At 37.7% G+C, this 26,713-nt stretch overlaps 1 protein-coding gene and 2 long non-coding RNA genes across 3 annotated transcripts; 2 read left to right on the top strand and 1 right to left on the bottom strand.

Moving 5' to 3' along the window:
• Nucleotides 1–74: 74 nt before the first annotated feature.
• Nucleotides 75–25,283, bottom strand: DHX32 (DEAH-box helicase 32 (putative)). The gene is made up of 11 exons (XM_054831531.1): nucleotides 25,014–25,283; nucleotides 21,302–21,495; nucleotides 19,495–19,867; nucleotides 16,615–16,860; nucleotides 14,275–14,374; nucleotides 13,998–14,156; nucleotides 5,709–5,900; nucleotides 3,906–4,055; nucleotides 2,631–2,821; nucleotides 1,597–1,778; nucleotides 75–372 (listed from the first exon to the last, which is right to left on the bottom strand). The coding sequence occupies exons 1-11, from the start codon at nucleotides 25,281–25,283 to the stop codon at nucleotides 180–182; spliced, it is 2,250 nt and encodes a 749-aa protein (XP_054687506.1). The 3' UTR covers nucleotides 75–179.
• On the top strand, nucleotides 19,611–20,990 carry LOC129208587 (uncharacterized). Its single transcript, XR_008577859.1, has 3 exons — nucleotides 19,611–19,693; nucleotides 20,447–20,551; nucleotides 20,869–20,990. It is a non-coding gene; the product is annotated as an uncharacterized LOC129208587 (long non-coding RNA).
• Nucleotides 21,381–26,497, top strand: LOC129208586 (uncharacterized). Its single transcript, XR_008577858.1, has 3 exons — nucleotides 21,381–21,808; nucleotides 24,641–24,805; nucleotides 26,395–26,497. It is a non-coding gene; the product is annotated as an uncharacterized LOC129208586 (long non-coding RNA).
• Nucleotides 26,498–26,713: the final 216 nt, after the last annotated feature.

The raw sequence follows: 26,713 nt of genomic DNA, 5'->3' as shown, positions 1-26,713 counted from the left end.
TGTTACGAAACAATGCATGCAGCTCCTTTTGTTAAGAAAGGTGCTTTTTCTATATGATTGTTCTGTTAAAAACATTTGTGTCAAAAGTTTGAAATAATTACATGGGTTAAGATGGGCATGTATATTGCATATAGTGTTTTTATTTATATTTTTCCAATATTTGATAGTTCAGTCTAAAATCACTGAATAATACATCTTTGTTCAGTCGGAGTTTGGGGAAATTTTTCATTTTCTTTGTTGTCATTGTTAGTTTTCTGTTCTTCCTTCATAGTTGAAACAGGTGACAAGTGATTGATCACTTCCTGCAGAATATCCTTACTTTCACTAGGAGGAAGATTGCTAAAATAATACTGAGGTACCAGCTCCACGAATCTGGTGAGGAAATAAGAAAAAACATTATTTTTTTAGTTGAATTTTGAAGTGTGTGAATAGCTATTTCCAGGCTTGTACAAAAGACACTAGCACCATGCTGATGCATACAGCTACAAAGTTGGTATTTCAACTCAAAACCAAAACTGTCTGTAAGATGCAGTAGCAGTTTGTACTTGCAGTAGACCTGCACTTAATGTACTCAGTCTACACTTCAGGTGATTGTCATTCAGTTCTCAATGCTGCAGATTGCATTAAATAGTGAGGTTTCTGGATTTGAACATATTTTTGGTTCAATAAAATGATGAAAAAAGCTTTCTTTGAAAATAGAAAAGATAGGACAGTGAAATGTGTATTCTTGGCATAAAGAGGTTTTTGCAGAAGGAAGACTGTAGTCTTTTCTTGAATCCATAGATAGTTGATATGGGATGATTTAGCTGGCTGGGTACATAAAACATATTGAGAAAAAGATTTGCTGGAAAATAGCTTTTCAGGGAACAAAGACATTTCCAGCTAGATTAATCTATGAGTACACTGCTGTGTTAACTCTTCCTTGATTTTTTTTTCCCCCCTCCCTTGTATCTTTTACCTTGTAAGAAACTTTTGCTACTTGTAAGGTGTTTTTTCAGTGGCTGAATTGATTACAGTCACAGTGACAGACATTGAGACCCACTTCAGTTTCTGAACAGATCTGCCCACCTTAGGAAATACAAAAGGCTGACTTAAATGATGTTTTGTTTTGCATGAAAAGAGTAGTAAAGGTGTGAGATCACAGTTCTTCCCTTTATTAATAGTTCTGAGCTGTAATGCAGTGAGTGATGTGAATGAAAGTGAAGACATCAAGCAAAGCTACACACAGTGACAGAATTATACTGGCAACAAAGAAATAAAATTTATTCCACATGTATTCACTAGTGAATATAAAAAGTGTGAAAAAAACCCAATTTCTTCACCCTTCCAGTGACGCCTACTCCTCTTGCTTGACTAGGTATGAAAATTATCCTTTTCTGTTATGCCTATTATACACGTTACATCTAGAGTGAATCAGTTATGCTTGGAATGATTTCTCAACAGAACCAGATAAAGGAAAAGGAGATGATGACTGGAGTTGACTTCTCCAAGCATTGCTCTCAATGTACACACATATCCTTACCCTGTCTGTGGCTTAGGTTACACTTTTGTGGTAGAGGTATGAGTGAAGAAACAGTTTCATCATTGTTAACTTACAGGTCGGGTGATATCTCAGAGACGACTCTGATGGAATTGTCTTCTGATATACTAAATTCGTGGAATAAAACCCACTCAGGAATCTTTCTGGTGTTACAATATGATGAGAAAGGATGAAGCTGGGCCACTTGTCTGTGTGTTAACATTAAGTAGTTACCTGAGCCATCTACATCACGAGCAATCTAAAAAAAAATGCAGAGTTATCCATTACTTAATTGAATGTTCAAGATGCATGGATCAGTGTTTGCCTATTATATTAAAACCAGGAATTAAACTTGTATTCACATACTTTCAACTGGAAAGCCTAAACTTCTTCCCAAATTTCTGTAGGAAAGCTAGGGACTGGATACTATGAAATGAGTTAAATAAAATGTCGATCTGTATATTTGAGAGGAAACTGTCTGCAACAAATGAGGACAAGCTTATACAGTAAGTATCTGAACTTGGCTTTGAAGGGTCTGTGTGAAAACAAAGAATTGTAAGACTTTAAAATACAACGTGTGGCTGGGCACTTGAAGTAGTGTAGTCTGGAGGGGTCATTCTTATATTTAGGTGGAGCATAGCGATGTGAAGGAAAGCGTGTTTTCAAGTGGGAATAAACCAATCTGATTTACGTTTACAGTTAGAGTACCTCATTTCGTTGAGATGAAGAAAGTTGTATATTATGTATACCTGAACTTTTAACAAGTCAGTTCTCTGTTTCCAGGGTGTATTCACAAAAACATCTTCAAAAAAGAAATGAGGTCTGAGAGACTATTACAAGTTAAAGAGTTTTATGAGTAAAAGAGTTCTTTGAGTGAAAGGAATATTGACAGTTTTCCTCTTGCAGTGAAGTGTGTGGACTTCATGCTGTGACAGCTGCACCTCAGAGAGAGGATTGAAGTTGGCAGAAGTGTTTGTCTGATACACTGACGAAAAAAAGCCGTTTATCATTTCTGATGATCAAAACCTTTCACTACCTAACTTAAGTTCTCCGGAAGCATTCTATATAAATTAACAATGCAGTAAGATGAAACCACAATATTTTTCCTTACGTGCATAAAGTAACCAGATAAGAGAGATTTCTTAATGCTTAGTATATTTTCTTTTGATCCAAAGTCCGGTTCTGAAATGGGAAGTTCAATACGCTTCATAATCTCTACTAGTTCCGCTCTGATAATTTCTGCCATCCTCAGTGCAGAACAGCTTAGAAAATAATCACGACACCATTTCTCATTACTGTAGTCTGTGGAGGAAAAAACAGTATTTTGGCTTAAAGCAAAGTCTTACTGATAGGTACTATCCGCAGATACTGCTTTGTAAAATGCTTTTGACTGGTGCAATAGATTAAAAACATTTTGGAGCAAGTAGCTGTGTCAGAGCTGTCCAAAATTCTGATAACAAGAACCATATGGACAACTTAGGCTCCTTGCTCGTAAAGTGAGTGGGCAATACTTGATATCCTCATTTAGTTTTATGGAATTTTAGCTGTATTTTTCTGAATAAAAATACTCAAAATCCCTTATTTGGTCTGTAAAAAGTAATGGCTTCAAATAGAAAGAGTAGCAACTCTATTTTTTAGGCTTTCTGGGTTCAGGCCAGGATGTGGAGCTGAAATCATGTTTGCAGTGCTGGTGATGGTCCTGCATGCTGGTGAAGGACAGGTTCTCTTGGACCTCTCTTCAGTATTCAGCATGACTGAATATGAAACAATCCTACTGTCCTGTCCTAAGTTCTTGCTTGTTATATGCAGATCTATCACTCCAGTGTCTGAGTACTGGACTCAGGCTAAACAAACCTGAGAAAATGTTTGAGCACAGGAAAATGCTGTGAAAAGCTTCTGCGGGCTGTGCAATCCCCTGGCCTTTATCTGGTTTCCTGTAAATCTGAACTTTACTATTTTCAATTTTTTTCCCTTAAAATTCCCTTTTAGTTGACAGCTATCAGAAAACCACCAGAATTGTTAGGCTGCTGGGGGAATCAAGTCCCTCCTCAGCAGTGTTTTATGTCATTTCACATCTTAAGCCTGGATTGTGTGCTCTTTCAGGAGGAACCATCTTTCTGGTTTTGTACAATATTACTTCAAATGACAATTGTAGTAGTGCCTACGTATCCTTGTTGGATGAGGTATGCTGTCTTAGATCACTTTCAATCAGTTAATAAACTAATATTTGCTTGTAATGGCAACTATCTTAGGTTTCTCTTCCCTTTGCAAATTAGCAATTCTAGAAAGAATCATTCAAAAAGGGTTTATGAACTAAATGTTTTTGTTTTTTTTTTTCAAAATTGGTTACAATGTGCTTGATTTTGGCTGGTATGGGTACACTTACATTGGCTTGCGGAGTTTGCACTGGCTTCCTTGAAGGCGTTGAAGACATTGATAAGGGTAAAGTGATCTCCTGCAGGGTGTGAGAATTTTCGCCAGCAAGTAAGAGCAATCTCTTCTGTTCCAGGAGGTGCGTGTAAGAAGCAATTAGGAGCTTAGAAAAAAATCAAGCCAGTGGTTATTAAGACATGTAGCCGCATGCACAAGTAGTAACTCCACTGATAGATTTTCTCTTTTTCCTTTCTCAGTTTCCTTTAATCTTCACTGTTGGATTGCAGCTGAAGAACTGAATCTATTGCATTCACTAAGGTTTTATTTATATGTTCTTTCAGTCTCTTTTTAGTTAATTTGTGCTGTAAACACAAAAGAAAGCAGCTTTCTCCTAGACTGATGCCAGAACTGCTTCGTAATGATCCAATTTACCCAGGATCCAAGCATATGGTTTCTTTAATATAGAAAGAAACTAGATCTGTGGATGTAATGCCTTGATTTGCTCCTGTATGTTGAAATTTGTGCCTTCCAGTGCATTTTACTTCTTTTGTGGTACCGTGCTACATAATTGTGTCTTTTGAGATAGTTGTGCTTTTTAAAAACTAAAGTGTGCTTATGCTCAATGGTTTACATTTGATATATGTACTTAAAAATTTTATTACATGTTTAGGCCCAGTATTAAAAAAATCAAGCCAGCTTGGGCATAAACCCATGTTGTTCCATAAGAAGAACTAATGCAGCTTGGTGTCCTGTGGGTTCATGTCCTTGCTGCCTAAGATTCGTCACAATTTCTGGGCCTAGAATATTCCCTCTGGGCAGAGCGCAATAATGCCATGCCAAAACATTTCCTACAGGCAAGATTAAGCTGTGGCTGTTAAGCAGTAGATAGCTCTCAAGCATTGATCCTGTACAGTAGTGTAGTGCTATATAGTTAGGAGGCTGTAGTGGAAAGAAGTGAGACAGCTAAATATTGCTGAATCCAACATCACTATGTAATTCTGAGACATGAAAGAACCTGAGTCCAGCCCTGTTCTGTACTATCTGGTGGGATTCTGAGAAGTCATCGTTGTTATTTGCTATTTGAACAACTTCTGGAGTCACCCCCTCTCAGTTATCCTAAAATCTGATTTTGTGCATCTTTGATGTATTAAGATTTCAATAGCAGCTTTTACAGAATGAATAGGTTTAAAATATCAGGGGTTTATGTGTTGGTTTGAAAGCTCTGTCATATCAAATGAAAGAAGATCTATAGTTAACAACCTTCTAATATAAATGTTCTTGCTCCAGACTTCATGTGTCCAGTGTTTCGGCCAGCTGATTTGTCTCACAGTGCCATGTATGAGCAGAGTGATCCATCAGGACACAACAGTATGGATACTTAAGGTTATGTTAGTTTTATAAAACATTTAAAGTTTTAAAGAAACAAGATCACCAAGTAAGTCTTTGTAGGTCAACAGTTCAATATCGTTTGTAATTAGAACTTCCCCTAATTTGCTGCCTCAGTCTGTAACAAATGTACATGAATATGAGATAAGGAAGTTCATTTTGAAGGGATGTTCTGTGTATGGTTTCTGACAAAAGGTTGGCAGTTAATGGGGCATTTGAAGCATGGAATTGGAGTGCTACTTATGAATTCATTACTTGTGTTTCATTGCATGCTTAAAGACTTAAACAGCCAAAGATATTCATTTACTTGAAATAAGCGGGATGTGAATAACAAAAGTTTGCCTTTGGGTTGCCCTTGTGAATAGACTTTGAAAGAGTCTGCGTGGATTTGGCAGGTGGCACAAGCCATGCAGTAAGACATTATGAGTACCTGTTACCATGGCCGCAATGGTGAGCATTTCATCAACACACTCAAATTCACACGAAGCCAGAATTGACTTTGACAGTTGTGGATCCAGGGGAAATTCTGACATAATAATTCCAAATTCAGAAAGGTTTCCATCATTATCCAGGGCTGCTAGATAATCAAGATCTTCCAAAGCCTGCATCAGGCTTTCAGGAGCTAATAAAAAGGAAAGATAATTCAAATCCTTGAGAATAGCTACATATAAATGAATGCTTGAATTCTCATTATAATATTTCAGTCGTATATTTCCTATGTGAAAATTTTAGAAGTCAGCTTCTGTCATTTGACAACGGGTAAGAAGAAAAAGTACTAAATGAGATGAATGGAAGGCTGAGAATGTTCTGGAGGAAGAAAATAAAGGGTGACAACTACAGGGCTGCAACTGTTGATCTTTTTTCTGTCAGAGCAGTTTTTGTCAAGTCACGACACAGTGAATGCTGAATAGTGTTTTGTATCCAGATTATGTCAAAAACTGCACTATTGGCAGTCTTTGGGTATGTTTTATGTGCATGTTCGTTCTTTTTAAAGAGGGGTGGTCAAAGATAGTGTGCTCTAGGAAAGGATTATAACCAAAAGACAAGCATTTACAGAAGTTGTATCTGTCTTACCATTCTTGTAGGTATTTGGTTGCCTTTTTAATTTATTATTATTTTTTCACGTAGTTTCTCATGATGTCAGTAGAAAAATGGGAGCATAATAAAAGAAAATGTCTCCCTAGCAATTGGCTGTACTTTCTCACTGAACAAAATTAAATATTTACTTTTCCCTTATTGTAGGTTATAACTTCCTTACAAGCTCCATAGGTAGAAGTGAGAACAGCGAGGCAGAAAAAAATAAGGAGTGAATATAGGAAAATAGGTAGGTAGACTGAGAGACTGATTTGGGAAAAAAGTAGGAAATAAGTGAGTTTGGGCTGGATGGGAGTAAATAACAAAGGAGTTTGACAAAGACTCTCCTTTCTCATTAAGTATCTCACTGAATCTCTCCTTTACCATTTTTTTTTCACTATTTTTCTTTTGGTTTTCTGCCTCTGAGGCAGTGGAAGACAGGATGAGCTTACGTATACCCTAGCCATTTTACTCTTATTGACTGCTTTTGCTTTTGGTAGATGGTGCCAGCAGAATGTGAAGCATTATTCTGATTTTTTTTTTCAGATTTTGAAAAAATTAGTCTTAAGTGTTTTCTCAGCAACACTTTGTCCTGCTGAAAGAACAGTGTAATGAATTCAGACCCTCACAGTTGCAGTGATAAGAAAACATGTCTGAAAGGGTGGGATTAGCCAAATCAGTACTTAAAGTGAGAACTTGAGCAGGTCTGTAGGAAATCTGCTGTTCATGAAAGTAGGTTCCTTTGGCAAAAGAAGCATAGAAGTGCTTTATGTGCAACCGTGGTGGCTACAGTTCCAGGGCTAGAGAGAGCAAAAAAGCTGAAAGCTGAGTAGACTTTGTCAAGCCTACGCTCTCCAAAAAGGACTTGCTAGAGCATGAAAGACACTGGTGGAAACTTGGAAACTCGAAGTGTGAAGGCACTTTCCTCCCAGCTCTTTTCAAAGGTAGATTTCTGTTCCAGGTGTTATTGTAATGGTCAATATCTTTTATGAGTGCCAGTTCTTTTAAATTCATAACTGCTCTCCTGTCATTGCAGCAACTTTCTCCTTATTCCAGTTTAAAGAACTGTTTGGTATTTTCTCTCTGTTTTATGGATAACAAGTTAAATTCTAGTCCCATTGAAGTTGGTGGCAGAAATTCCACTGCAGCAGGACTTGGCCTCGTACCCAGCACTGGGAAACTAATGACTGCACTGGCAATTTTTCAGGTTTCTGTGGGCTGCTGTCAGTTTGCATATTAATGTAAAAAAAAAAATCTCTAAATAAAAAAACCAACCAAAACACAACCACAGCTACCCACACAGGCAGGGTGTGTATTTGTTCTTGTATCTTCATTAGGAGATGACTAGAAAGAATTTCTTACTTGAATTCATTATGAAGGGGAACCTATCTTTGGCAGGCTACTCTGCATCATGAAGATTGAAAGCAAAGAAAGCCTGTAAGGAGCTGGTAAGTCACGTTTCATCATAACACCTCACTTCAGGCACCCTACCTTCCTGCAAGAAAATCTCGAGTTTGGGTTTTTACTTTGTTGGCATTAGTAGTTTATTGCCATCACTCTGTAATTAACTAGTTATAATGAAGTAGAGAAAAAAGTAAAATGGGAAGCAAACAAACACTTGTTTTTAACCCTTTTCTGTTACTAATGTCTGAAGGGAAAAAATAGTTTATTAATTCCCCTTACATGAGCTTTTACAGAGCTACTCCAGCATGTTTTACTTAATTGTAAAACACTTACTATACTACTAGCTTTCAGAGGAATTCTCTCAGGAGTCTATAAATTCCTGTTTAAACTGTGGACCAGTTTCATTTCAGTATTAGAGTTCATATCTCTGCCTGTAAAACACAAGGGGTTTCTGTCTAGAGAGAACATTTGTTATCAGCCATATGAGGTTTAATGGGATAAAAGATGAGCCCTTGCAAAAGCTAAAGCATCTGAGAAGAAAATACTTAGGAAGTTTAAAGAAATTAAAAGTAACAGCTGATGAAGAATAAGAGTTGGTGACAGTAAATAGGTACCAGTGATGGAAAATACAAGGAGAGTAAAATGGTCATTCAGACAGATAGTAATTACTAGGAAATCACGGAAAGCTAATTTCCAGAAATCAACAAAGTAGTTTGTGCTAGAACTTACAAAATACATGGTTGTATGGCAGCCAATTTCCATCCCCGGATAGCATCAGTAATTTGCATTTTTATGCCATAGAGTTAGTTGCCTTGAGATTTATAAGCACAAATTACTTCCCTATTTTGCTATGAGTGTTACATTAAAAAAAAAAAAAGACTCCTGGAGTTTTATTGTGTTAGAAAGGCCAAGATGGTAAAGGTAGATTAAGCAGGTGAAGGAACCTGAAATTTAAAAAAGTTACAGAATAGGGCTTTCAGAAATGGGTCTGCATTTTGAGTCACAAACTCAATCAAAAGCCATTGTAAGAACAGCAAATGCTCATTTGAGAGTTCTTTATGATATGGTTCCTATTTAAATACAAACTATGATAAAACAAAAGTAGTGTAAATGTTTAGATATGGAAAGCTCTTCTTTAAAGAACAGAAATCTGCATTGTCTTATAATGCTTTCTAGCGAGTGTCATTATTTTTAGGGCTGCTTGCCAACACCAGCTACTGCTGCCATCGAGCAAACCGCAAGTTTGTGACTCAACTGCTGCTTTCACAGGAGCAAAGTTAAAGAGAAGCTCTCAAGATGCATCCTGTGCTTTCAACAAGAAACTGTCACGTCCCTAGAAATTGAAAAGGTATTTCCTTATCTGATATTTTCTTACCCTTGCCTGTGTTCTTTGGCTACTTAAGACTGGGTTGCTCAGGACTTGTCTCGGGAAATCTGACCAGTTTTATATAAATACAGATCCTACTCTTGATCATAGTTAGGCTTAATAAGGCAAATATGTAACTAATTGTTAGTGCTGAAATAATTTATCTGAGGGTTTCAAGCTGACTTAAAATTATATTCTTAATTTCACAGGTTTTTTGTAACTTTGACATGAACAGAATAAGTTATGTTTCTAAAGGTGGCTGCACCTTTAATCTTTCAGTATCACATCACGTGGCTGAAATTGAAGTGCTTACTGTGTGATAAAATAAATACAAAAGTATAATTCTTTTTGTATAAGGAAGCAAGTGATACAGCGATTTGCCAAAAATTCTGTAATATTCACTTATTAGATATAGGAATGAAACATAAATCTCATGATTATTAATAGTGCATTTAACTGCCATATCATGCGTATCTGGAGGATCTACAGGTCCTGTGTGCTGGTCTACTCTGAAAATTCTGGCTATGTAAAATCCCTGCTCTTTGATAGACCTTTTCTTTCCATAGGAATAACTGTTACAAAGTCAGAGCTGACATGAATGTCAGGTGAAGGGACATTGTCTTTAAAGAGCTGATTCGCTGTTTGGCAAACCACAAGTTTTTCCAGGTTCTGTGAGGCTTAACAGCATGCAGACTGCCAGAGTAATTACTGCAGGGAGAATATTCTGGGGAATGGCACTTTCTGTTATTGTTTTTTAACATTGCTCCTTGGATAGCAAACTGAAGATATGGAGAAATCCATTGCCAAGTTTTCTTCAAATTATGCAAAGATTTTTCCTTCTGCAAGGACAAGCTTCTGTGTGCAGGTTTTATCTTGATTCTCTTTTTCCCTCATAACTTCAGAGGTATGATTTTTTTATGAGTGTCATGCTCTGATGTCACCAATTCAATAACTTATTTTGAAATTATAGTTGATGATTAAAAATTACTTTTCCAAACTCACACTTTGCAGTCTTTCCATTCCCCCTTATGCTGCTTCTTCACCCCTCCAAGCTGGATGGTAATGGTCCCTACTGTGTTTTTCTGCCAGCAGACAGGGACTGACCAGCATTTTCCTAACAAAAATACACCGTTACAGCCACACACCAGGGGTAGCACTGACTGTTCAGTGCAGTTGGTTTTCTATCTGCTTTGTGTCATCCTCAAAGCATGCACATGAAAGAATCAACAAATGAATTTAAGATAATAAATCTTAAGGTAAATAATCTGAGTTTCCATCTTTGACAGTCTGTTTCTAATGAAGAAATGCGCAAACAAATTTTATTTCTGAAACAATTTGAAAATATATGCATTTATACAACTCTTGTTATTATGGATATTCTAGAAATACATTCCCAGTGGGGTTACAATAGTGTAGTTCTCAAATGTCATGGTATCTATGACCATCAACAAATATTTTAATCTGACAATTGTTTATGGTAATTCTGCACGAATGCAGAATTTGCAAACTGCTTTCACCTTGATTTCTTACGGAAATTTTACATGGCTTCATCTTTATACTGATTTGCATAGTTTAAATAAGGATTTTCTAGTGATTTACAAAGATACATAATGTTGCTGCAATCTGTGGGAAAGTTCTTGCTTCCTGTTATATAACACAGTAAAGATCTAGCTGATTAACTGATAAAAATTTAAAGACATCCCTATTATAGTGGCACAAGAATTCAAATAATGCACTTCAAAACTGCAGTGCCAAAAACATTTTCATATGGCTCATGAATTCTAAAAAGGGTAACAAGTCTGCTGCATTTGCTCATCTCGATTATAGTGTGAATTAAATGCAGCAGCTGTAAGCCTGACATGTTTGTTGCTTTCATAATGCAGTAATGAGTCAGAGTTAATCCAGGCTTTTATTTTTCCTCAAAGAGCAGCAGAAAAAAACCACTTGTGCACATTGTTGTTGAGCAGAAATAAAATGTTTTACTGATGTAATTTTTGTTTCTTATCTGCCGTATGTTCTCTGCTTCACGTACAGGGAATGGACTGTGTGAAGTACTTCTCTTTGAATTCTTGCTATGAGTTTTGGTGTGCTTTTGATTTGCTTGTTCAGCAGTTCATCTGTCATCTCAGGGAAAACATTATTTTGTTTAGGAGAAATTCACCTTGGGTTAAAAAACCCCAAAGTCTCCATCTGATTCAGTTGCAAAGAACACTTGAGAATGCTAGCTGGACAGAAACGGTGCGTAGGAAAACCTGTGACGTGTTTGGCATGTGGGAGATGCTGCAATGTGTTTAGTCCCTTTACTCAAAGGAGATGAAGAGACATGGAATAGTCAAGCCCAGGACAAACTGTGCTGGGGAGAAATAGAAAGGCAGTTGATGTTTTTAGTATCTGTGTACTCTGAACAGCACTTGATTTGGCCAGGTTAGATGAGGGCATATAGAAATACTGCCATGCCTTTTTGTTTGCTTGTGTTGTTTTTTATTCCAGTTGATCTTGTGCCTGCAGTACATAATCCAGAAAGATGTAACATCTATTTGACCTTATGACTAGCAATGAAAAAGCTTTAGGGCTACCTTTTGATTTGGTACCAGAGGTATTTGGAGCTGGGCATCAAGGACTCCGTTGTGCGCCTTTAGACTCAGTCTCTGCTTCTGCTGAAGGATGTCGTGCTTCTTTAGCCACCGGAGACCTGCGTGGCATCAAGTGCGCACAGCAGGTTGGGGCTGTCTCAGCACAGAATGAGAAAACTTGGACTTTCACAGGCCGAAATCATTGACCCAAAGCTCTCAGGAGGATGAAGGGCCCAAAAGAAGGTTTTCTGGGCTTGAAAGCTTGACATCTGTTTTGAGTTCTGTCCGTTGGTCTAATAAAATAACTAACTCCCCTTACAAATTTGCTTACTTCAGTATTCCTGTTTCTTTCAGACAAATATATTTCACACCAGGTATTTCACACTGTCTGTATTCTGATAGTGTGAGCTTTATAGTCATCTCAGGAGTATTGTGGTTGGGATATAACTTAAGTGTTAGGAGGAAAGAGGTTCATTGCCTGCTCAGAAGTGGGAAGAAGAAAACCCCAGGGCAAGGAAAGCCAATGTGTGATCTATCCTAGGACAAAGGAAGGGTTGTACCAGACAATTAAAGCAAAGTTTCAAATGTTTAATTATCTGGGGCCTTACGATGGGAAGGGGACCAGGAAATTGTGCAGACTTTCTTATCTCCTTTCAGCAGACCCCCTACAGTGTTTGTGGGATTTTTTCTTTGTTCAAACAGTTTTTCTAACATTCCTCACACTGTTTCAGTAATTTCTCAAACTTTTCAGTACCTTGACCTCGCACTTTTGATCTAGTTAGCAAAAACTTTTTCCTATTTGATGCCCTTCCAAGTAAATCTGATACATTCATCAAATGCCTTTATAATTTTGTATACATCAGCAAGATGCTTTCTTCAGCCTCATTATCTCAAAAATCCTGACAAAACTTAGCATTCTGACATCTGTGAAATCCTTAAATGCCTCTAGCATTTCATTCTCTATGAATACCATGTCCATTGTGCCTTTAAAGCCAAAAACACTGAATGCTTTTCCTAATCTAACTTTACTAATTCGTTCCACAGTTCAAGAAAAACTTTCTTCATATCCAGTAAAAGCACTAATACATTTTAGAATAATTTTTTTTTTAATAAAATGCTTTCTAAATTTGAGTGGAATCCAACTGACCGTTTTCCATGACAGTTTCCTAGATTCAACACAGGAGGTGACACTCACAGGGCCAAAACATTCTGATTTTCATCAGTCTTGAATTAGTTACCACTCAGACTGGTGAAGTTTTTTCACATTTTTTTAGGCATGTTTCTGCCAAACAGGCAGACAAGGGAAAAATAGAGTAAATTCTACTTAAAAATTCCACTTACAATCCATCACAACATCCAACAGTGGGAATTAAACTCTTTAATACTAATTAATTATGGTGCACAACACATAGAAGACAAGCCATCGTTCTAATTTCGTGTATTTGCATGAGGAAAGGAAGGATAATGTAAGAATTCTTCCTATTTGCACTGGAAAATTATCATAAAATAAGCTAGCAATAGGTCACATGACCCCAAACCAGTGAAATCAGTGCTATTTCCCTCACTTTAACTGGCTTCAAATCAACAGCAGAATGTGCAGTGGTACTTGGGTTTTGTTGTAGGTCAGAACAGAGAAGAATATCCTTCTATAGAAAAAGCCCTAAAATATGAACTCAGAAAAATAATAATAATAAAAAAGCAACGACTTTCTTCACACTCTTACCTCAAAATGCAGAGTATTCCCTGTCTAATATTGAAAGTTTATTCGGGTTTATTTTATAAATAATCTTGTCCTTAAGTAACAGCTTATTGTAAATTTGAGGTAAGAGATGCTGGATGATGATAAGAAAGCTGATTTTCTCCAAATATATCTCCTGGGTAACAACAGTAGTTTATTTGGGTTGTAAACTTTTGATTAAAGGAATATATTTTGTTATATAGTTATACAATGCCTTGTACAATGGGACACAAATTTTCTTTGTGGGTTCCAGGAAAATAATATGAAACCTAGGTGAGAAGATACTTGGAATATTGATATTTTTTTATTATCTTTTTTTTTTGCATTCCAATTCCCTTCAGATACTTTATGGTCTTTTTCAGAGCAAACAGTTTATGCATGATACCATTTTTCTAAGTGCAACTGTTGCATTGTGAACTGTTCTAGCAGGTAAGTGGTAAAAGCAGTGGCGATATTACAACCACTTCAATAAAAAGCAGTACTGTGAATAGAAAGGCAAAATTAATCTTTAAATAACTGCAGAAATAGTAATAAAAATATGGAAAGTTGGTGCATCATCATTACCTGGCCTGCTTATGAAGTCATAGTGTCCTAAGCCTGCTATATCCATCCTCTTCAGGAAGAGAACCATGCTAGTTAGGTTGGATTCCTGTATTTTGGCTGGTACATGTGGTTTCATTTCTTTGTAGGTGAATTCTTCAGGATACAAGCAGAAGAGTTTTCCTGGAAGAGATTTCAGGAAAATTACTGGTTTTTTGGTCGTGTCCCCCCCCCGCATTACCACATTGATTCTATTAATAATTTGAGCTAATGGATTTAAATTTTGAGCTAATAATTCTACCTGATGAAGACATGCCCAGAATTTGTTTATGCATCTCTGCTTGACTTTTGCTGATAGGCTGCGTTATAACAGAGTCTGCTCTGATTCTAGGATTGTACACCTTTAAATGAAAAAGATATTAAGCATCAGATAAGTAAAGTGAAGACTACAAAAATATTAATGGTCTGTATTGAATTTTTGTCTAGGTCATTTTACAGAAAATATAACGGTTTCATTTCTTTTTATACAATGTTATTTCACTAGCTTGGAAATGAGAGCAGTCAGTGCCTTGATAAATTGATAGACACGTTTTGCAATAACTCTGTAAGTATACTCTAAGAAAAATGTCTTTTTCTGAAGAAATGTACCTTACTAAAGCACAAAATGTATTTCTGTGGTATCATCACGAAAAGCATCAAAAAAGATTACTTATTTCTTCCAATGACAGAATCTCATCATTGTCTGATAACATTTTGTTCCATAACTCCAGATTTTTGTCTTAATACTGAAATCTGTCAATTCAGTACAGAAAACAAGGACCTTAAAACAGATGTATAATGCCTCATTTTTTTTCTTAATTGTACTTTATTTTGATTAAACTGAGGAGCTGATTCACTCACTCTTCTGACCACCAGATGATGTCCATAAGCTTCTGTAGTATATGGCAAGACATATAACATCTGGATAAGGCAGCTTGCTAGTCATGTCATCTGAATCGATTTTGTCTACTTTAAGCAAGGTTTTAATAAGAATGATAAAATGTGCAGGAGTCAAATTTCTTTTCTTCCAGGTACATTTATTTTATATCCCAGCTGCAAGACTTACGCAGGATTTTGTTCTGCACAAAACTTTGCCTGTTCCCTCTACATTCAACTGACTTTCAGCGATATGGATTGAATGTGAATTTGAATTGCTGAGGAATTAATATTAGAGGACTGAACTTTAGCTGTTATGACAAAGTAACTGAAATAACGGTTAAAATTGCGTAACCAATGGAGGTGATTTGATGGCCATCAGGACTGTGTTAGATTTCTTCCCATCACTTTGTGTTTCTGATTCATAGAAGTCTGGAAGCACTGAATTTTACTTTGAGCTTCAGATTACCATGGAAGTGAGATTAATTTCTGTCATCCAAGACAACTCTAGTTTCAGAAATAAGTTGAGTTTTGTATGGCCTAATTGAAAACTGCTTTTAGACTTCTTTGTTTCACACAGAAGTATAACAATTTTTTGTTCCCCGTGACTTGAGGCTGAGTTAGTTTATAACCCCCAAATGAGAACCCTTGACAGTGATGGTGTTAGACGCAGTTCTTTCCAATGCAAATGAAAGGTAGTGGTAGTCCCCAAGATTTTGCCTGAACTACTTCCAAGGCTAATCAGGATTAGTGATCCCCAATCCAAAATTTTAGGAACACTTAACTTCAATTTTGGTGATTCTGTGCTGGATTATACAAAGAAACTGCATTATATTGGGGTTTTGCCTATTACTGGAGTAATTTTTTGCTCCTGGACTAGCAAAACAGGTAGGATGGTTACAAAGCCTGTCGTAGTTACGCAGCTGTCCGATTCACATAATGATTTGTTCCTACATAGTCACTCATTCTTGAGGACGTCAGTTTTGTATAAATGAAAGAAACAAGAGATACGCATTTGTAGCTGCACTAGTCCTTCTCAGGATGGGGTGGAAAACAAGAACTGAGGACATAGAATGAACTGGAAAAGGACAAAGATTAATTTGATAAATGGCAGTGTTTTGAAGTACTTGGACAGTATCCGGAAGGAGCACCAGCAGCTTTAAAAAGAAGTGGTTCCCTGCGTGAGCATCCCTTGGCACTATGTGATCTGTGGTACTACCCTGATTATGAAATTGTTAAACAAGGGATGAGGTTAATATACTAAACCGGGTAATCTGCCAAGAGGTAGCCAAGAACTGATTGTGTTTTGCTCTATCTATAAGATGCTGAAGAGATAATTATGATGGATAGGCCAAAACTAAGGTGAGATATAATTTGCAAAGGAAATGTCATTGGTTTTGTGCCCAAATGAGCGGCAGTTTCAGCTGAGAGTGTTAATCTGGCTTTAGAAACTTGAAAATTTTGTTTTCTGACTACATTTAGGAAGTAATTGTGTTTTCCTGCTTGGTTTTCACATAAGATGTCCATGAAAGTTATTTAAATATTTTGTTAATTTGAATGTTAAAAATATTATAGAGTCTGACTTATGAAAGAATCGAAAAGTATTAGATCCTTTAGAAACCATTTGCACCAATCTATTAGCTGCACATTTCCCTTCCCCCCACCCTGGAAAAAAGCTTATGCATAGTTCATTCTTGGCATGCTGATTTTGGTTAACTTCACTAACCTTTCTTCTTTCAACCCCGACGTCAATGACAAAAGTTACGTTTTTAATCCAAATCAAAGATTCTCCAAAGCTTGTGGTGAGTAGCACTTTTCTTCTGTATTTTTTGCAGCATTTCTGTTTGTCTTGATTTGGCTTGGGAATTAGGTCTTGTTTTGTGGGGTATAGAGGAACTGGGATGAGTTCTCCAAGGTCAGGATTTAAATTAGACTGTTCCTGTCTGATCATTTGGTAAGCTTTTTCGATTTCCTGTAATCAGGAGAAAGATTACTTTTTTCTTTTTTTCTCATGAGTATGAAAACAAATATCAATATTTAATTTTAAAGCAACTGTTTTATTCTAAAATTAATTTCAACTATGTATCAAACTATAACAACATTTAAATCGTACAAGATTAATAATTAAAGCGAAAAATAAGGGAAAAGAGCTATGTATGAGAATTTACCAACTGTATCCACTAACTGTAGACCAGAGAAGAGCTGGGCTGTTTTTTGAAATGTCTTTTTCTCCTCTGCAGTTTTCAAAATAGTCTTCTCTGACTTTAATCATATCCAAACCACCCTCCAGGGGAAGACAGATGTGCAAAAATATAACATAGGAAGAGCAAGGCTGAGAAATTATGAAACTGTCACTAAACTTTATGTATATAGGACATGTAGGCTGCATCCACATCAGTGATTTAGTGCCAAAGAGTTTGGTGCAAATTAGTTGTATGTGTAGGGCTGGTAATACTGTAGGCGATACTCGGGCACCCCACTGGTGTGCCCAAAATGTTTTCTGTTCTGCTGGAACCAAAGTTATGCACGTGGGCGCCCTGAGTAGCGACGTTCCCTGGGAAGCAGCTCTCTACGTGAGCTGGCGAAGGTGCGATGCACATGGCTGCTCTTGGAGTCAGAACAGATGACAGCAAATCACTGCTCCAGCCCTCAGGCCATCACTGGGAGGGCTGAAACGGCAGAGCCCCTGCTTGGAAACTGCTGTTATGTGCTTAGTCCAATTACAATACATAAAAGGATCGAAGTCTGCAGGAACCTCCCTACTTTACCTTAATTACTATGTTTAAGAAGATATAAGTAATGTAAAGGATTTCCCCCTTCCCAATAATTAATAAACTCTGTGAAGACTTAAAGTCAATAAAATGTCCTTAATCTGTGTTGATGGAACATCACCTTTAAAACAGTCCATGAATTCAGAGGTTGAATATAAATTGTAGAAGGGTTTTTTTTTGTTGTTTTAGTCTTTTTTTTAAATATAAAATAATTTGTGTTGTGAACAATTTTTTAAAGCTATAAAAAAATTATTCATAGACTTGCTCAGTTGGAAAGGGATTTTGTTGGTTTTTTTCCAAAAGCATTTTTATTAGCAAACATTTTTCAAAATTGAAAAACCAGATTAAGTTTCTATTTGAGAGTGCCACTACATTCATAGTAGTTACAGGTTGAAAGTATTCTATAAAAATTCTTATAAAGATATGACAGTGGCATCTAATAGCAAGGCTGGCACCACAACAACATATAAATCTTAATGTTCTTAGTTTATTCATATTTTTGTTCAGTTTAACAGACAGTTGAGTGCTAGGGAACAGTGAGCCATTAGCAGTATGAAACTTTAAATCACAGTTAAGCAAGAATGCATGGGATGTGAACTGTGTGGTAACTGTTCATAATGAGTGTTGTTATTCAGTGTGAGAGAGAAAACTAAGTAATCTCTTCTCAGCAAGAAAGAAATTATTATTTTAGTATTGTGTGGGACTTGCTTATCCAAAAAAAAAAAAAAAGAAAAAATTGAGCAGAAATAAAACTTTGTTCCCAGTACTTCGAAATGGAAAGACTTTGTATTTTCTCTCAACATTACCTATTGTAAATATGGGAACTGATACAGAGAATTCACTAATTCATCATTTGTAAAATTTGTGTCTATGAAGTTTACTACTGATTATTAGCATTACTAAAGGTGTTGCATATCCATCCCCCTTTTTACAGTGAAAAGCAGTTCTACCTGGGTAGTTTATGGTAATTTATCTTTGTGTGTGAAAAGTCATTATCTCCTGGAGCTACTAAGGCAAATTTGTTGTTCTAAAGCAGATTTAATAATACAAAGTAGAAGGCTGAAGATCACTATCAGGAAATAAATAATAATAATTTATAATAATTTCAAGTCTTAAAATGTTTATTTGATGGGAGATTGCTTTAACAGCAATAAAGTACTGTGAAATTTTTCTGAGAAGGACGTGATCATGCAGCCCTGGTGGCAGTGAATTTAGGGCATCTCTGCTGTCTTCAGGGATTCAGAGATACCTCTAGAATAGCCAAGCCCATGCAGATTCCTGGAAGATCTGTAGCACCTCCAGGGTGGCATTTGCTGTTGTGTACACAAATGGTTGGGAAGTTTGCAGCCGTAAAGGAGAATGCAGATGGAAAAACCTTGTAGGCAGGTTTAAGGTAAAAACATTCATGTGAAGTAGGACATTTATGCAAACTGGATATGTGTTCATTCCTGCAAAACGGGGAATCACAAAGTGTGAGGTACCCAATGCCGGAATAGGTTGCAGTGTATTAACTCCCTGCATCTGTCGCCCTTGTCCCTCTATGCCACCTTTGCTACTTTTTGGGTCACACAGAAGGATGATGGCCTTTCTTTAAGCCTACAGAAAATCTGATAGTTCCTTGTAAGAGATTACAAAATGTATTTTTATATATATATATAAATACAGCATTATGTATACCATAACTTATTTGTATGAAAAACCTGAAATGATAAAAGCTGTTGGCAGTGTCTGGTGTCTTAGATACTGGCAACAGATATTTATAGGTCATATAAAAACAGAGATGTAAATTGTTTCTTGATTAAAATCAGAAATACTGGAATCAGTTAATAACTTACTTGTTCACATGCCAGAAAGATCACGATGTCACCCTTCTCTTTCGTATGGTGTATCTCAAAGAGCAGCCTTAGCGCACACAGAAAGTGGTCTTTCTGTACATTGCAAGAATATACAACCTCTGCGTGGTGTTTGTTTTCCACTCTTATGACGGGGACGCTGCCGTAATAATTCTGCAGTTTGCTGGACATATGAGGCGCAGTGAGTATTACCAGCCTTAATTCTGGTCTTGATATCAAGACATCTTTAAGAAGGCCAAGTAATGCATCTGTTGCAACAGTTCTTTCATGCACATCATCCAAGATGATAACGCCATAATAGTTCAGAAGAGGAGTAGACATCATTTCCCTTTGTAGCATGTCATCTGTACAGTATCTGAACATACAAACAAAAAACTCTACAAAGGTTCTGGGAGTATTCAGATTTGACCGTAAGAAATTAATTGAGGGTCTTGGGGACAGCTCGGTTCTTTCTGTTCTAACAGGAAAGATTTGATAAGAACAGAGTGGCTATTTTGTAGTCAGTATCGCAGTCTCAACTACATATTTAAATCCTCCTTTAAGCAGCTAGAAACTCAGTGTAATTCAATTGAAAGGTTGAAAGGATGCTCTAGGCAAAAGAAGAAATAATTCTGCCCTAAGATCATAACTTATATTACTTTTCATCTTCCAAACTGTCTAAGCGTATTGCATGCCATAACCTATTCTTGAGCTAGGAACTAATACTTTTAGATGAGGAAAAGAAGGTGTACATGCACGTTTGAGGCAGTGCCAGGACCAAGATGAGAGATTAATTCATACCGTAAGGCCCTCCTCACTTTTATCCCTATTATTCCTGCTACTGAAATTTTTTTAAAAGGACAGTATTTTTTGCTGTGTTGCTCAGCAGGTCTTTGAATTCTTGAACCAGGTTTTAATGCATGAGAGGATAGGATTCATCTCTTTTTCCCATTAGGAGCAGCTGCAGGAAGATGCGCTGCAGGATGAGGTTTACAGAGTTCTCCGTGAAAGAGAAAGGACACATGAAAGGAAGAGCGGTTGAACTTGATTTTCAGAAGTGGTGAGTATCCTCTTCTCCACTGGAAATCTGTGGCTGGGAAAAAAGCTTATGATCTAGATTTTATAGGTTGTGCCTGACATATTAAGGAACCAGAGAAAATAATTCTCCTAACTTTCAGAGAGGCTCAAAATCTGAATCCCTGTTTTGCTGCTGTCACCTGCCCATATTTAATACATTAAGTGCATTTCTTATCTCTTAAAAAATCCTCCTAAATATTTTTTCTCTTGTTACCGAATATACCATTTTCTAGCCATAATTTTGATTGCTTCTAAATTTCAGTTTTAGTTTGTGATAGATTATCCCATGTTCTCTTACAGTAATGAACACTCCTGTACTGGAAAACACAAAAAGTAGCACGATACGGAGGTTTCTGAGGTGCTCCATGAAGCTTTGCACTGACAGTAACCGTGCCCACTTAAATCTCTACTACAATTTAGCACAGAATACCTCCCTCAAGCCTTTTACAGCTTATTGATTGATGACAAAATCTCCAATGTACCTGCATTTTAAAATATTATACGCAACCTTTATGAAGCAGTGTTGGTTTTTTTGTTTTTATACTGTACGTAAAAATCTTGCAACTATAGCAATGTTTCCCCCACGGTTGTTTGGTTACGAGTCCTGACCACGTTAGTGGAGTGGTGCAACGGAGAGCTAAGGACTGGAATGCTGTCAGCTGCAAACTTTCGCACTTACAAAGAACTGTAAGCTACCTATTTGCTTGAAGGCATTAAAACCCAACACACAAACCTCAGGACAGTTTCTGTCGTACAGCAGCTTTCAAACGGGACGAAATACCCCACTTCGTGGCCAACGTTGACATCCATTTCATCAGCTACGCGCAGTGCCAGCCACACTGCTGTCTGCCTGTGCGCCTGGGTGCATACAACTACGCCGTGTTGATAGTGGGCAGAAAGGCAATACTCAGCACACCACTGAGGAATCTGTAAGTAAATAAGAAAACAGATGGATTTGGTATTTAACACGCTTAGCAGAGACTAATGCAAAAGAAGTAGACAGTGTGGAAGAACTAAATCAGCCTGAGCACCTGCTGCGTACTGTCTGCCGGACTGCTGATGGATGAGCTGTACCTGACACAGAAATTATCTGCCTTGGTAAATGTCAAGGACCTGAATATCTTAAGCAGTCAAGAGTTGGAGTGACATGGGCTGGAAGGTTTACCTGGGAATTTCTTAATTGGATTCGGCTTAGTTGGAATGTATCGCAGAAGGGACAGAATTGACCTCCGGGGAGCAGGTAACACTGGCAGTCTCATTCTTAAGCACGTGCTCATTGAGCTAACAATGTTGGTGCAGTTGTCAGGGGCTTCTCACCTGGCTCAGCAGTAAACCTGCCCATGCTACGTCACATTCAGGTGCTTGACGTGGCAAACGTGTCCCAGGAAGAAGAGGATTTCAAGCTGACAAATGCTAGAGTAAATATATATAATTTCAGATTAATTGCTCTGTAAAGAAAGCTAACTGGAACTGACCTGCTCCAGAAACCTACGCAGTAGCTCTCTAGTGTATATATTTACAGTAGAAAATCGACACTAGAAAATAGTAAATTAATCTGTTATTGTCATGAGAAAGTAAAATTATATTGTAAATATTATTTTAGTGAGAGTATTAGGTTTCAAATCCCTTACTTTACTTAATCACCATATATAAACTAGGTGCATCAGCCACATATCATTTATTTCTGTGTAGTTATTTATGTTTCTAAAAATGTTTAAAAAACAGCCAGCAATGTGTTGCATCTTATTAAACTTGTTTAAGGACAATTTTAAAAGCTAACATTTCTTAGCAAGTAGTTTATTATTATACGAAGTTTGTTTTGTAGAAATTACAGCCAGTAACACTGTACTCCAAAAAATATTCCAGGCACCAGCTGTGGGTCTATCCTTTTTACAAGAACATAGGAATTTCAATTAGAAGTATGGTGTCTCTAGATCAATATGTGATCTCTAGCAGCGTCCAGCATCAAAGTCTCTGGCAGATGTGAGAGGCCCTGCAACAGTGATTATCCTACAGTTTTACCTTCAGGAAAGTTTTCTCAGTCATAAACAATCATGTTTTGGCTTATAAAACTTGCTTGAAAATTCTTCTCTGCTTACTGTGGTAACAGATTTAGGTTGTTTTATATTATTACGACAGAATTTGATAGTCCTAGTGGATATTTATGTGTTTAGAGTCAACTGAGATCTTGGGTTCAGTGATGTCTTTTAACACGAGTTCTGTAAAGTAATTGTGTATTCTTGGAAAAAGCATTTTCTCTTGGCTGAATTGAGAGAAGGACCATTACTTCTGCCTGAGAAATGGCCCCAATGATTTCAATCCTTCATTCCGTGAGAAAGTGTTTCACCTTCTCTTATGACCCACCTGCAAATCCACTGTATTTCTTTCCTGATATAGCACTAATCAGAACCGAAACACACTTTCCAAGTAAGAATATGCATTGAATCCAACACTGGCATTGCAGAGTTTACCATTTCCACTGGGCATTCAACGTGATGATTCAACGCATGAAGTTCAACAAGGCCAAGTGCAAGGTCCTGCACGTGGGTCGGCGCAATCCCAAGCACGACTACAGGCTGGGCGGAGAATGGATTGAAAGCAGCCCCAAGGAGAAGGACTTGGGGGTTTTGATTGATGAGAAGCTCAACATGAGCCGGCAGTGTGCTCTTGCAGCCCAGAAAGCCAACCGTGTCCTGGGCTGCATCAAAAGAGGTGTGACCAGCAGGTCGAGGGAGGTGATCCTGCCCCTCTACTCCGCTCTTGTGAGACCCCACCTGGAGTACTGCGTCCAGCTCTGGGGGCCCCAGTACAGGAGAGACATGGAGCTGTTGGAGCGAGTCCAGAGGAGGCCACAAAGCTGATCCGAGGGCTGGAGCATCTCTCCTATAAGGGCAGGCTGAGAGAGTTGGGGTTGTTCAGCCTGGAGAAAAGAAGGCTCCGGGGAGATCTAATTGTGGCCTTCCAGTACCTGAAGGGGCCTACAGGAAAGCTGGAGAGGGACAGTTTATGAGGGCAGGGAGTGACAGGACAAGGGGGAATGGGTTTAAGCTGAAGGAGGGTCGATTTAGATTAGATGTTAGAAAGAAATTCCTTACTGTTAGAGTGGTGAGGCACTGGAACAGGTTGCCCAGAGAGGTTGTGGAGGCCCCATTCCTGGAAGTGTTTAAGACCAGGTTGGATGGGGCTTTGGGCAACCTGGTCTAGTGGAGGGTGGCCCTGCCCATGGCAGGGGGGTTGGAACTGGATGGGCTTTGAGGTCCCTTCCAACCCAAACCATTCTGTGATTCTATGATTCTATGATGGACAAAAAGAAGATCAAATGACTAGCTCAGTCAATATCGGGGAGGAGGAAATAAAGTTCTCCAAATGAATAAAATAGTGGCCAGGCAAATATAGGTGGAATTATTTACTGACAAAATACTAAAGCAACTTGAAGTAAATCCTAAAGTATTTTACACTTAGGGTTGGCCTCTCTGAAGACAGTGGAAATACACCTGTAATTTCAGTAGGGAAGGATTTTAGCTGATATATTCTGATACATAGATTGGAAAATATATAGTTGATAGGTTTTCAAGTTGAAGTGTGGTGTTTTGGTATACAAACAAAGAAAAAATTACAGTGCACATACTGATAGATACAGGAATATTTTATACAGAATTTTTCTAAGGTTATGTGCATATTTGGTTTGGAATTTTAAACTACAGGAGTTAATGCATGTGTTGTTCATTCAGTGTTCAGAAAGGGCTTGATATTTTTAAAATTAGTATGTAAAAAGATGTAGTTTGAGATTTTTGTTAGTTGTTTATGACACTGTGTCAGACAGTCACAGTCAGAAAAGTGTTATTCTTCAGTACTCAGTTTACCCTGAAGCCCACAAGACTTCATCAACTAAGTAAAATGGCTTGTAATGGGCAAATGTAAAGTAAGTGTCAATTGTTTGTGAATATTCAAAGAAAGGTATTTAAATGTATGTTTTTATATATATATATATATATTTAAATCTATATTTGAATGCATTAATCTTTTGTCACCTTTTGTATTTCACTTTCCCTCTCTGGCCTTAAAACCTCAGATTACAAAAGGTGGCTGCACATCTGTTTCTACGCTGAGAACTGCTAAACTCAGTACAACTATGTGTGCATATACTCAGCTCTGAACTGCAGTTCTGAACTCTGCAGAACTGGATGTTATTATATTGCAGGACCATACAGCACTCTGCGCTGCTGACTGAAGCCAGGTACTAGTATAATATAAATCTGGATATTGATGTGCCCCATATAAATAAAGGGAACAGCAGTGAATAGTAAATTGATTGCAAAAAGTTTCTTCAGTTTTGAGAGGACATTAGTAAAATAGTAATAGCAACTCTAAAAAGTGTACAATATTAAATGTTCCAAAACACTCTAAAAATAATACGAAAACCCAACCAAGTATACTGTACTGACCTGGGAGCTCTTGCCAGTCTTAGCATCTCCTGACACAATCACAACTTGATTATGAAGCAAACTTCCCATAAAAGTATATTTCTCTTTCCATACTGGAAGTTCTTCTCTTTCTTTCATAAGTTTATAATAACGGGAAGAGTAAGGCAAGCCATCGAAAGGATTAAGCTCTAAATCTTCTCCGCAGACTAATATTTCCTCTTCATCACCATCGCTGCAGTCCACTAATTGTGAAAAGCAGTGGATCTCTGGAGAAAAGGTTAAAAACTCCATTTTTCCTACATATATTATTCCCAGCAAAAATGCATTAATGATGGAAGGACTCCTTTGCACAGATTGATCACTCAGGCCTCCTAAACCTGAGGAAATCCTTTTCTGCTTGCTTCAGGATTAGTATTTCCCAGGTCTTCGGTTTGAAAGTTCAGTCTTGGCATCCAGCTGCCTTCTTGGTGGTCTGTTTGTCACACTTTAAGTGGTTTAATAACCTGGATGAACCTCGAGAAAATATCTTTAAAAAAATCATCCAAACTCTTCAAAATAGCCGTGATTAAACCAAAAGATATTAAACACAAGCCGAGTAACTTTTGCACTTTAGTAGCACGTTAAAGCCAGACCACGAGTACCAGCCGGTGTGTCTGCTCTTGTCTGCTGCTTCTCGGCCAGGCTGGAGAATAATTGGGAAAGAGCACACTGAGCCTGACCTTTATCGCTCCCTCCTGTCCCAGCTGTCGTGAATAGGAGGCTCCGGAGCGATTATTGTGATTGCGGAGATGGTCATGTGGCGGCTAATCCCGGCACAATGGGGTTCAGCCCCGGGCGCAGCAAAAACAGTGCAGGGGCTGCGAGCGTGCAGTTAACGGGAGGTAACTCTGCCTGAAAGTGTCGGTTGGGAAGAGCCAGTGGTTTTATTTTATGTTATTTGCAGTGTTTTGGAAAGTCAGAGTAGTAAAGAGTCTTTTTATGTACTCTGTCTACTAACTCAGAAATCTTGCAAGGCTTTAACAGCCTTTGCAGCAATTAAAAATCTAAAATATACTTAATACATTAAAAAAAAGCAGAGATGCCAATTCTAATCCTTCAAGGCCAAAAGTGGCCTTGAAAGATGGGGGAAGAACAAGTTATTGACGTAAAGTAACTCCCAACTCTTAGGACTCAAAAGTAGCAAAATAGAGTTTCCTAATCTTGACTGATCTGTACTGTAACACAAATATTAAATAACATTTTTATTTTAGTTCCAGAGGCAAGTCTCCTGTTGAACAATGATACTGATAATGTCTTGACAGACTGTGAACACAACGCTGGTGTGCTTTTTGTAAATCAAGCTTTTTCTGTACTAAGTAATATAAGTTACTGCCTCTTCTTACAAATTTTTCTTGTTTCATAGCTTTGGACCAGATTGGCTACAATGCTATTCATGCATTCTCTGATGACAGCAGCATAGAAAACAAACAAAAAGAAGTAGGAGAAAATCTTTTGTTCAGCAGTCGGAACATCTCAATCCAAATGAGATAAGTTTAATTATATGCTGCTCACAAACCAGGCTGATTATTGGCACTTAGAGTGGCTGGCAGCAAAGACTGCCAGGCTGCCCGGTTTGAGGGCCAAAACCAAACATGATCTTCTGGAGGAGCATCTCTGAAAGGCAAAAGGACCGGGTGATTTATCTGCCCGCACTCTGGCACTGCAGTACTGCAACATATGCT

The sequence above is a fragment of the Grus americana genome, chromosome 7, assembly GCF_028858705.1.
Source record: "Grus americana isolate bGruAme1 chromosome 7, bGruAme1.mat, whole genome shotgun sequence".
Taxonomy (NCBI): Eukaryota; Metazoa; Chordata; class Aves; order Gruiformes; family Gruidae; genus Grus; species Grus americana.
This window is presented reverse-complemented; position numbering and strand designations above follow the sequence as displayed.

Excerpts from the sequence above, each read along its gene's own strand:
- DHX32 (XM_054831531.1), bottom strand. The coding sequence starts at position 25,283 with ATGGAGTTTTTAACCTTTTCTCCAGAGATCCACTGCTTTTCACAATTA. Across the intron at positions 16,861-19,494 it reads TCTTTCTGGCATGTGAACAA|GAAATCGAAAAAGCTTACCA; the intron begins GTAAGTTATTAA and ends TCCTGATTACAG. Across the intron at positions 5,901-13,997 it reads TGACTTCATAAGCAGGCCAG|CTCCTGAAAGCCTGATGCAG; the intron begins GTAATGATGATG and ends CCTTTTTATTAG.